Here is a 12,310-nt window from a genome sequence, read left to right on the forward strand (position 1 = left end):
TGCCCCATGCAGCATTTGCAATCCGTTCCCCAAAGCACCTTGCCTCTTGGCCAATGTTAACTTAGAAAATTACCAAAAAGCTCTGAGGGGTAGCATGGACAGCAGGTGTCGTTCTGCTTTGAAGTGCCGTCGTATGACAGATATGGCTTTACTCTCTTAGAAAATAAAGAAAAGGAAGCCACTGGGAAGGTATCTCCCAGAGTTTCCTGGGTTCGTAGTCACTACCTGAAGTGTGCCGTAGATTATGGAAACCAGGAATGTGCCTTGCACCAAGTCAAACCCTCATTGGTCTGCCTAGCTCAGTCTCTTGATAGCTGTTACTGGTAGTGCCCGTCCAAGTGTCAGGCGGAGTGTGTGTGTGTCTTTCCCAGATCTAGAGATGCCATAGGAGATTGAACCTGGGGGCTTCTGTATGCAAAGCAGATGCTCTATCATGGGAATACAGCCCCTTCCCCTAACAATAGTGATGTTCCAGTCCTCATGTTTCTGAAATTGAGAGCTGATTTAAGTAGGAAGCTGCATTATAGCGTCAGTCAATTGCTGCATCCAACTCAGTACTGTCTACACTGACTGGCAGGGGTTCTCCAGGGTTTCAGGCAGTGGGTCCCTCCCAGCATACCTGGAGAGGCCATTGGGGTTTGAACCTGGGATCTTTTGTATGCAGAGTAAATGCTCTCTACTACCTAGCTTTGCCTATTTTCCCGAGCGTGGCAAGTGTCACTATTTACTTCTGCAGCACTTGGGAGCATTCCCGTTTGAGCTGCTTGGAGATGGGCCAAAACAGGGTAGTTGAGGGAGTGGAATTTCAGAAGTGGAATTCCGTCCACAGAGCAGAATTGTCCCTCCGGGAAGAGCTATAAATTACTTTCTCTTTGCTGGATCCTGTGCTGGACTCTCCTCCAAGCTTTGCTGCATTCTGCTGGTTGCTGCTGAATTAAGGGGGGGGGGCAGGAATCCAGTTACTTCCAGCCCCAGATCTATCATTGTTATTAACTTGTAAAAATCCATGTCATTGTAATAGTGGGGGGCGGGTGTCAGGAGGTGGTGGTGACAGAGAGAAACCATGCATTTTAGTAAACTTCAGGAAGGTGGGAGTGCAATATGACTCCATGAGTGCTCTGCATAAACACACATAGTGTGCTTTTCAGGAAAGGCATGGCCAGCATTGGGGTAGGAAGAAGTGAATGTGTCCATTTCAGTTTCTTGTTTTTCCAATCTGAAATTCAGTTTTTGATTTTTAAAAAACACACCTACGATTCCTGCTTGTTCCACTTGCCAACCCCACCTACCCTCCAGCCCCTTTGCCAACTGCCTGTCCCCCAAACCCCCTCCTCTTCTACCTCACCCACCCCAATCTACCCCCTCCAGGGGCATCGCAATGGGGGGGCGATGGGGGCGGTACACCCCGGGTTCCACTCTTGGGGGTGCCACTTGGCGCCCCCACCCCCACGACTCCCAAGCCGAGCCTCCAGCCTCCCAGTAAAAAGCTGGTGCGGACTTTTTACTGGGAGGCTGGAGGCTCGGCTTGGGAGTCGCAGGGGGGACGCCGTGGCACCCTCCCCCCCGCCGCACCGTGCGGATTGGAGTTGCTGGGGGCGGCAATACCCCGCCATGTAACAACGCATGCTTCATTATGTAGCAGGTGCATGGCAATTTGCTGCCCCGGGTGTCGCGGCGCCTCGCTACGCCCCTGATCCCCTCACAGTTTCCCACAACCCCAGCCCCTTTTAAAGGAGGAGAAAGTAATTTACAGAGCAGTTGCCAAACTGCTTCGTGGAGCACCTTCCCCAGCTGTTGAAAAGCTTGCTTGGGCCACCTGTAGTGCAACTGTAGCATGATGACAGCCTTACATTTTTATGTATACAGGAAGAAGAAGAAAATACTTTCATCAGTATTTTAATGTGAATTCTTCCTGGTATACACTTTTTTTGTATGGAATTTTACTGAATACAGGTAACTCGCAATTCAGCTTTAAACACTTGGCAAAAAAGGAGGTAGCAGAAAGGGGGTGGGTGTCCAGGAAAAAAGACTTTGTCATTAGCAATCCCACCCGCCATTGAACCTAATGTGTTTTGATTCTGTCTTTAGGTGCTATCCTTGGAATGTAACTCCCATTCACCTGTATACACATTTTTGCATGGCATTTCCCCAAATATGACATTGCTACTTTCAATAATATATGCTTTTTTAAATGCATACTTTACTTTACCATGTGCACTTTTTAAATGCATGACATGACTGGACAACTGCATTGCAAAATTCAGAGAAGGAATTTCAAAGGATGACTGTGTGTTCTGATTCATGTATTGTTTTGGCAGGTGAAATTTAGAAAGATGGAAGCAAATGGAAGCAAATCTCTCCCTTCCCCCAATCAAGAGTGGAAGCATTAAGGTTTCCATGTACCTATTCAGAGGGAGGTCAATTATTCTTGCCCTCTCTCTGAATTGGCTCTGTGAAAATACCACGTGAGATCTGCCAAGCAGCCAATGCAGGACAAGATCAGTTTTGGCACAGGGAATATGAAAACCTTTGACTTTTGGTGTGGCTGTACAGAGCTCCCTGAGAAGAGGAGTTTATTGTTAAACCATCCTGGGAATTGTAGCTCTGTGTGGGGAGGGAATAGTCAGCACCCTGTGTACTAGGGTTATTTTTTTGGGGGGGGGGGAGTGGGAAGCCATGACTCTTTAAATTGGTATGATACTGCTCTAAATGTATTATGCAGGTGGGGCCTGTGTTTGGCTACGAGGGTCCTCATTTAATAGATTAAATTAGAGGAGTGAGAGAAATATGCAGGCAGAAGGAGCTAGATTCAATGTCTGGCATCTCCAGTTCACTGGAAAGGGCAACAGGGACACCCCAGACACCCACTTCCAGTTAGAATAGACACCCACTTCCAGTTAGAATAGATGACAGTGAGCCAGATGAGAAAATAGTGTGATGTCATAAAAGGAAGCATCCTATTCCAGCAGGAGCACTTCTTCATGCAAAGGTGAGGAAAGCTAGTAGGACAAACAGAGAAGAAACGTCAGGCCTAGGGGTCAAATGTGGCCATCAAGCCCCCTCTCTGGCGTTTTGGGACTGTCTATAGGCCATGCCCCCTCTGGAGCCACACCCTTCACCTGCTTCATAAATTCACATTATTTGCTCCACTCACTTTTGCCTCTGGCCCTGCCCACCACTAGCATGTGGCCCCTGGAAGGATGCATGCCTGGATGGAAAACAGAGAGAAAGCTGTGTGTGCAGAAATTTACAAATTGTACAAGAGTTAAAAATTTGCCTTAGCTGCTTGGCCCACATGTGCCTTCTGTTCTGGCCTGCCACAGGTCATGTGGCCCCTGGGTGGTTGTCCACAAGGGAATGTGGCGCTTAGGCATGGAAAATGTCCCAGGTTCAATCCCGAACAGCATCTCCAGGCCAGGGGTGGGAGCGACTCCTGCCCCAAATCCTGCAGAGCTGCTGCCAGACAGTGTTTGACAGTAGTGGGCTAGATGAGCTGATTAGTTTAACTCAATATAAGACTGGTTCATATTTATATTAGCCCTTTGTTTAGAACCATGAGGTCTGGAATCTTATGTTATTTTTGGAGGAGGTCTAATTTAGTGGCAGAGCAGAAGGTTTGATCCCCAGCGGCATTTGCAGGTAGGGCTGGGAAAGAGACGCCCTGTCTGAAATCCTAAGGAGCTGCTGCCAGTAAGTGTACAGATTACTGAGCTAGATAGATGAATGGTCTCATTCCATCTATAAAGAAACTTCCTATGTCCTTCTGCAATTCGTGTTTTCCCCTCCCCTGCCCAGCCGCCCTGCTCTGTATGACAAAAACATAATGCACAACAGCATGACATCACTGACAGCCCAACAAAGAGTTAATCATCCCATAACTCCTTGTTTTGGAGTGGTTCAAGCCCTAAGCCACCCAACGGGCTATCAAACACCACACAATGAAACTGTTACTATAAATAAAAGCAACTTTTACAAAAGCTATCATTAGCAATACCTCTTGGGTTCTGGCTGGCTGAGATCATGGCAGCTGGAAGGATTACCTGGCAAGTTGCTGATGACAGCACACCTGTCTGGCTTCAGTGTGGCTTGGCTGTGCCTTTCTTGCCACTCAACAGTGGAGGGTCCTGCTGCCATAACAAAGTGCTGTGGCTTTCTACACAGATAGGTAGCTAGAGTCAGAGACCATCTTATTGGTTTGGGATCAGAATGTGCTGGGTGGTATATTCACAGTCAAGTAGGGCAAGATCATCATTAGTTTGTGGGATGTTAATTTTCACCCAGCAAAGATCTAGAGCCAGTTAAGCCTGGTTGATTGAATCCAGGGCTGACTCTTCAACCAGTGTTCAGTGCCAGAGCCCACAAATTAATGCTTAGGTTTTCCATGTAAACCATGCAGGCTTTAAGAGTCATTTGCCTAGGGCGAGCAGAAATTACCTCCAAGTGATCAGACAAGGGTATATTATGGTTCTATGAGAATAGCTGCTGCCAATCACTCACAAATTATTCCAGATTTCCATGTTTAATATACATATCTTTAATTCCACCTAAAGATAGTTGAGGAATCCAGCCTTCTGTACTCTGATGCAAACTGATCTGATCCGTGCCTGCTGAGCAGATCAAAACCTAATTACTTCACATATATTTCACATTCCTCAAATGTTCCAATGCTCTAGAGTACCTCAAAATAAATATTAAAAATGCATACCTTGAAAGAGAATGTACAGATAACTTGCATGCATGGGTCCACACACAAACAAAATCACACAAAGCCAAGAACACTCAGGAACACACAGCACTACCACCAAGGAGGAGGGCTCTGGGAATCTTGTGGGAGGTAAGTGAGATGCCTCACTTACTGGGCTTTGAGAAGGAGGTGCAAAGGCTCTAGAACAGGGGTCAGCAAGGTTTACTTCGCCTGGGCCATTTCACTCCCATGGAGATTACTCCGTGGGCTGGATTGCATCTGCGTAGACACAATTTTTGGCATCTGCGTCTGTGCAGATGCAATTTCCGACGGATGCGCAGACACAATTTCCGGTGCCGTGAAAGCGAGTCCCTGCTCCACACTGCGCCGGTTCAGCGCAGCGCGTGGGGACTTGCCAAGTGGGTGGCTTGGTTCAGGGGCAGCCTGTGGCCTGTTTAAACGACCCCTGTGGGCCGCATGTGGCCCGTGGGCCGCAGGTTGCCGACCTCTGCTCTAGGACTCTCCAAGACCCTCATGTCACATTCCCAAAACCAGGTCCGCAAAGCGCTGCCTAAAGGAGCGTGAGATTCACGTTACCTGTATTTACACACACATTTTTCTAAGGATTATTTTAAAAATGCAGATTAATGTGGAACGTGGAATGAGACCCACTTTTGGTTGAACTAATGCCAAACGCTGGAATGAGGCTCTTTGCTTCATCCATAGTCCCATTCTTCCACTTGATGAGACTGGTAGAATGCCCCAGATAGAGAAAACAGTAACAGCTACACCCTGAATCATAAGGACATCAAAAAAAAAGCCTGGCTGTTGGATCAAGCCAAACACCCATCTGGTCCAGCGTCCTGCTCTCACAGTAGCCAACCAGATGCCCCAAAGGGAAACCTGTAAGCGTGATTTCCAGCAACTGGAATTCAGTGACTGGCTGCCTCTGATAGTGCAGGCAGAAGACAGCCATCCTGGCTGTTCATGATGGGAAGGATAAGGGAAGGTGTGTGTGTGTGTGTGTGTGTGTGTGTGTGTGTGTGTGTGTGCGTGTGCGTGCGTGCACGTGCATGCTTTGGGGATGAACCCTGACAAAGTTGGTGTTGCAGAGACAGAATTTGACATGAATCCTTCCATCCTGAGCTGGTGGAAGTTGTAACTTGCTTTGCTGCGCTCCCAATGATAGGTGATTATACAACTGCTGAATAAAGATGTGAGAGGAGGAGATAGCAGGAAGGGGGATGGGGAGGAGGAAGAAATGAGTGGTGAAGCCGGGAAGAGATAATCTTTTCTCGGCAAAGCCAGCACCACTGGAGTGCTGTCTCAGCAAGGGAACTCTCTGCCAGCTGCTGATTCACCCTGCCATGTCATGCTCCTTAGTTCCTGGAACCTTTTGGGAACATTGCTATCAATCTCTTTCTTTCTTTCTTTCTTTCTTTCTTTCTTTCTTTCTTTCTTTCTTTCTTTCTTTCTCTCTCTCTCTCTCTCTCTCTCTCTCTCTCTCCCTCTCTCTTGTAATGAGACGTTAACTTTTTGAGTTTGTATTAATTATTTGCAGAATTTATTTACTTTTTGTTTAAGGCCATGTTCACACCCTGCACTTAAAGCATGACGATGCCACTTTAAACAATCATGGCTTCCTTCAAAGGTTTCTGGGAGCTGTGGTTTATTAATGGTATTGGCAGTTGTTAGGTGGTCCCCTGTTCCCCCTGCCAGAGCCATAGTTCTCAGAGTCCCCTGTGAAGAGGGATTGGCTGTTAAATTGCTCTGGAAATTGCAGCTCTGGGAATGGAGTAGGGGGTCTCCAAACAACTCTCAGGACTCTTAAGGGGGGGGGGAGCCATGACTGTTTAATGTGCTATCATGGAGCTTTAAATGTAAAGTGCAAATATTGTCTTATTCAATGCTCTTTTTTAAAAAGAAAAAAAAGTGTCAGTACTCACCATGAAGTAAGTGCCACACTTTTAACATTGCGGTGTGGGTGTGTGTGTGCCAGTACTGTTATCCTTTAGTACCACCTAAAAAAGCACTGGCCCTATTGATAGAAAAGCAGAACATAGATATTAAACAAAAGCAAACTTATACACACACACACACACACACACCTACCTTTTAATCTTCCATCCAAGGATGCAACACTCAAGGAAGATATGGCTTGGGGAAGTTCCAAGGGCTAGACAGAGAAACTTGGAGAGCCAGATTTGGCCCCCTGGGTCGGAGGTTCTTCACCCCTGCATTATTTCATTCTGGTAGGTACATAGAATCATAGAATTATAGAGTTGGAAGAGACCACAAGGGCCATCCAGTCCAACCCCCCGCCAAGCAGGAAACACAATCAAAGCATTCCTGACAGATGGCTGTCAAGCCTCCGCTTAAAGACCTCCAAAGATTGTGGGCAGCAGGAAGCAAAAGGCCCATGGAGCCAAATCCAAGGCCGCATCAGATCCAGAAGCAACTCATGGGACATTTGTTATTAGTGGAGCTCTCCAATGTGGGCAGGGTTGATATTTTGTGGGCAGAACTATATGTGGACAGGGATCCAGCCAGTTTCTGGCAGAAGCACTTCTCATGCCACATGCCATCCAATTGTGTCTCACAAGGCAGAGAAGGAAATTGAAGGGTGTAAAGAAGAGGAAGATGTCACAGGAAGTGAAAGACTGTTCACACACACACACACACACACACACACCCCAGCACAGGAATCTACCGTGTTGGTGCATCTAGTTCAATACAGTCATACCTCAGGTTACAGCCGCTTCAGCTTGCGTTTTTTCGGGTTTCGCACTGTGCTGAACCTGGAAATGCCGGAATGGGTTACTTCTGGGTTTCGGCGCTTGCGCATGTGCAGAAGCACTAAATTGTGCTTTATTTGCGCATGCGCAGAAGTGCCAAATCATGACCCGCGGGTGCACAGATGTGGCTCTGCAGGTTGTGAACTCTGCGGGTTGCGAACGTGCCTCCCGCATGGATCACATTCACAACCCAAGCGTCCACTGTATTCCCTACACCGACTGGCAGCAGCTCTCCAGGGTTTCAGATGGGTCTCCACCAGCCCTATTTCGAGATGCTGGGAATTGAACCTGGGACCTTCTGGATGCAAAGCAGATGCTCTACCACTGAGCTACAGCCTTCCTTCAGCAAAGCATGAGTTATTTTAGGTTTTCGTGTGACTTTCCTCCTCATGTAGCCAAGAGGGGGTGGCAAAATACATGGGGTGGCCTGGGATCTTGTGGATTTGCTCTCTGGCTGCACTTCAAAGGGCAATTTTTATCAAAAACTCATTCATCCTACATGTCCCCCCCCCTTTGAAACAGTGGCCAAGCTTGGGAGAGAGGAGTTAGGAGAGTTCCCGGATTCAATAACTTGTTAAAACAATGGATATGGGCTTAATCTTGTTGAAGTCAGTGGGACTAAGCTGCTTTAAATCCTAAAACTGGGGCTTATCTCCTTTGTGGAATCACCTAGATGAGAGCGCCCAACTTAGGTCTGATTTTAGTAACTGTTTAAGGCTGCATACACACCAAATATTTAAAGATTTCTCACTCTCAGAATCCTGGGAACTGTAGTATATTAAGGGTGCTGGAGATTGTAGTTCTGCAAGGGGTGAACTGTACTTCCCAGGATTCTTGAGGGGTGTGTGCTTTAAATGTGTATGTGGCCTAAGACAAAAATTCAGAATGTCAACTTTCTTGAGATAACAGAAAAGAAATGGTAAAATTTGATTCAGGGAAGTGAGCCTACGATAACACATAATTCCCAGGTAATCATACATAGGAGTCATTTTGTATGTCTCTAAACAAAGGCATCCTTCCATCTCATTTATGTCATAGAATCGTAGAGTTGGAAGAGACCACAAGGGCCATCCAGTCCAACCCCCTGCCAAGCAGGAAACACCATCAAAGCATTCTTGACATATGCCTGTCAAGCCTCTGCTTAAAGACCTCCAAAGAAGGAGACTCCACCACACTCCTTGGTAGCAAATTCCACTGCCGAACAGCTCTTACTGTCAGGAAGTTCTTCCTAATGTTTAGGTGGAATTTTCTTTCTTGTAGTTTGAATCCATTGCTCCGTGTCCGCGTCTCTGGAGCAGCAGAAAACAACCTTTCACCCTCCTCTATATGACATCCTTTTTTATATTTGAACATGGCTATCATATCACCCCTTAACCTTCTCTTCTCTAGGCTAAACATACCCAGTTCCCTAAGCCGTTCCTCATAAGGCATTGTTTCCAGGCCTTTGACCATTTTGGTTGCGCTCCTCTGGACACGTTCCAGCTTGTCAGTATCCTTCTGGAACTGTGGTGCCCAGAACTGGACACAGTACTCCAGGTGAGGTCTGACCAGAGCAGAATACAGTGGTATTATTACTTCCCTTGATCTAGATGCTATACTCATATTGAAGCAGCCCAGATGTGTTTATTTATAGCTTACCCTTTTCTCTTAAGGAGCCCAAGGCGTCATACATAGTCCTCCCTCTCAATCCCCACAACCACCCTGCGAGGTAGGTTAGGCCGAGAGAGGTACCGTGTTTCTCATATTATAAGACATGTCTTATATTTATTTTTTCCTCAAAAAAACACACTATGGCTTATTTTCAAGGGATGTCTTATTTTTTTCCTCCTCCTCCTGCCACGGCCGGCATTGCTGCTGCACCTATCACTATGTCTTATTTTCGGGGTATGGCTTATATTCCTCGAATGCTTAAAAATCCTGCTATGGCTTATTTTATGGGTATGTCTTAAAATATGAGAAACAGGGTAGTGACTTGCCCAAGGTCACCCAGTGAGCTTCACAGCCGAGTGGAAATTTGAACCCTGATATCCCAGGTCCTAGTCTGGCACTAACCACTACACCCCACTGCTAGGGAATGAATGGGGGACTGGTGACCATCCTCCAACCCCATCCTCTCTAACCATTGCAGGCGCAGATTGGAGTTGGAATCCATTATCCAACCTTTGCTTTTGCCCACGGACACCTTTGCCACAACAAACCCAATCAGTCTCTAAGGTGAGCGCCTTGTTAGAGACCCCAGCAAGAAGCAGACAAGGGGAGAGGGTCTCTAGATCCTTCAGTAGCTGCAGGGATTAGCTGCTGGCAGATCGCCTTGCTGAGGGGCCCCTTCCCATTGTCCTCTTGGAATTTGCAAACACAGGGGAAAACAATGGAGAGATTTCCTGCCTTCATCTCAGCAGGCTGCTAAGTTTCAAGATCAATCATAGTTACTCAAGCGGCAGCTTGGTTAACTCTTTCCCTTCCCCGCTCCTGCTTAACTCTGGTGAGTCTGTACCTAAGAACATAAGAATAGCCTTGCAGCTAGATCAGGTCAATGGCCCATCTAGCCCAGCTTCCCGGTCTTGTAGTGAGCGTCCAGTTCCCTACGGGAAACCAGTGGTTTGGCCTTTCTAGAGGAGCGGCTTGTTTTTCGATATATTCATTTGGCATTTATCAACATACAAACATAGATAAGCAGATTGTGGAAAAACGAGAGGGAAATAATAATACACAGGCTCGGCGGGAAATCCCGAGGTCTGCAGAAGAAAATATGTAGAGAGGGGGAGAAACAGGAGGGGTCTCTCTCACACACACAGCCATAAGACGCGTGCTCAGCAACCACAGAATCCTGGAGGGGCGAGGGGAACTAGGAAATACGGGAGTGGAGTACAATGGAATGGAGCATCTTGGAAGAGGCTGGCACCCTGAACGAGGGCATCCCACCCACGTTGTAACATTTGGTTGAAGTTCCTATTTGTTGTTTATAATTAGTAACAGTAATAATGCCAAGCAGTCAATAACAACAACACATGCTTCCAGTAGGGTTGTCCTATTAGTCTGCTGCAGATCAAATAACAAACAGCCGTGTTGTACCTTTAACGACTTCCAGATTTATTGTTAGCGTCGTCTTTCTGTGGTTTAAGAATCCAGGCTTGCTCTGAGATGTGAAATCTTATCCTTAGTCTCACGGTTATAGTGGGGGGGGAGAGAGAAATTGCAAATAGCAGGCCTGTTTTTTCTTTATTTAAGAACTGCTTATCTTGTATACACTTGAGCTTTGCCTACACGTGTCACGGGCCTCCGTTGCATCTGATGGCCTTTCGGCCCTTCTGTTTACCCTCCATCCTACTTCCCAATAAACCCGTGCCTATTTGCCAAGCCACAGTGATAACCCTTTGATTCATCTGCGCGCAAAGCAGCCGCTGCAATAAATCCTTGAGCCTTTTAAAGTGCCACTGCTTCTGTGAGTGAGTGAGTGAGCGAGTGAGGTTGTGGTTAATCCTAATATTAGGATTATAAACGTTTCTCTCTCTCTGCAAAATAATACTGTAATAATAATAAAGTCCCAGCGGCGCTCCCCCTCTCGGCCTGCAGGGAGCGCGCCTGCTTTCGTTCCTAGCCTCTTCCAAGCGGGAGGGGAATGAGAAGAGGAAAAACCTCTAGGCTCTGGTTCCGCTTTCGCTTGCCTCCCTACCATCACTACACCGCCTTTTCAATCTTGCTCTTTCACTCTCTCTCCACCCCTTTCCAAGCGGGTGACATCAGGGCTTGTGAGTGGGCGGATCAAATTTCCCCAGCGTGGAGAACGTTGACTGAGAAGGAGCCGCTTTGCCGCTGAGCTCCAGCGGGGAGGGAAGGCGTAAAGGCGCAAAGAGCGCGCGCTCTCTCCCAAGCCCAAGGCGCACGTACTTTGGAGAGGGGAGCCTCCGAGCCCGTGAACTGACACTCCTTTACCTCAGTATAATGGAAAGTTAGCAGGAGTTGAACCCTCTCGTCTCGCCGCTCCATGGTGAACCTCATGTGGTCAGAGCTCCTGCAGGATGAACGCCCCAAAGCAGCCGCTGCCGCAGCCACCGCAGGAGGCGGCGGTGGACGCGGTGGCATCCTCAGCCCGGAGAAAATGTTCGAAGGCTCCCGACGGCTCCGGAGCTTGTGGGACGGGGTGAGGCTGGAAGTAGCGGCCGAGAGCACCAGCCCCGTCGTATTGCATAGTTTCACACAGCTGGATCCGGACCTGCCCCCGCTGGAGGTAAAGCCCAAAGGGTTGGGGGGGGGGAAGCCTCATGCGCCGCGGGGATGGAGGTGAAGGGTTGATTATACGGCGTGTCTCGCTCGCTTTGCATGAATTTCAGGTAAAAGAAATTCCGCCCCAGCCGAATCCTGTGTGTGCTTACTCGGGAGTAAGCCTCCACTCAATGGGGCGTGCGCCCAAAAGCGTGCAGAGGCTGGTAGTAACGGGCTCCCAACCAGACGACTAGTTCTCTTCACTCCTCGTTCCGCCGTGTTTCTAAGACTGATGTTTCATTTAGGGGTGAAGACTGACCGCATCTCTCTTCCCTCTTTTATACTCTTCCCTCTTTTCAAACTCCCAAGTTTTTTAGTCCTGGTGTTATGCGTGGGCACGCCGCACGCGGAAGGGTGAATGTACCGTAGCGCTGTTAGAACTTGGGGGTCCCACCAACAAAGCTGTTTGAAAGTAGCTTTTCTAAAAGGAGGTGCCTTCTTGTCTTCCGACTGGTAATTTAGGTCCATTTCTGAATCCACTCTATACAGTATACATACATTTAAAACCTATTTCACGCAGCTGGCTCCTCACAAAGAATTAAATTGTAGTTTAAGGATGCTGGGAATT

At 47.7% G+C, this 12,310-nt stretch overlaps 1 protein-coding gene across 5 annotated transcripts in view; it reads left to right on the forward strand.

The window, feature by feature from the left end:
* RALGDS (ral guanine nucleotide dissociation stimulator) overlaps positions 1–12,310 on the forward strand; it is a 93,195-nt gene that overhangs the window by 25,129 nt on the left and 55,756 nt on the right. For 2 of the 5 annotated variants that reach the window (XM_035102187.2, XM_035102189.2), the window contains exon 1: positions 8,759–11,707. The exons of the other annotated variants lie outside the window; for them this stretch is intronic. In XM_035102187.2, coding sequence (XP_034958078.1) covers positions 11,465–11,707 — 243 coding nt within the window. In that variant the 5' untranslated portion in view covers positions 8,759–11,464. Of the gene's footprint in view, positions 1–8,758; positions 11,708–12,310 lie in introns of those variants that run through there. 5 annotated transcript variants of the gene reach the window in all.

This window comes from Zootoca vivipara, chromosome Z (genome assembly GCF_963506605.1).
Source record: "Zootoca vivipara chromosome Z, rZooViv1.1, whole genome shotgun sequence".
Lineage (NCBI taxonomy): Eukaryota > Metazoa > Chordata > Lepidosauria > Squamata > Lacertidae > Zootoca > Zootoca vivipara.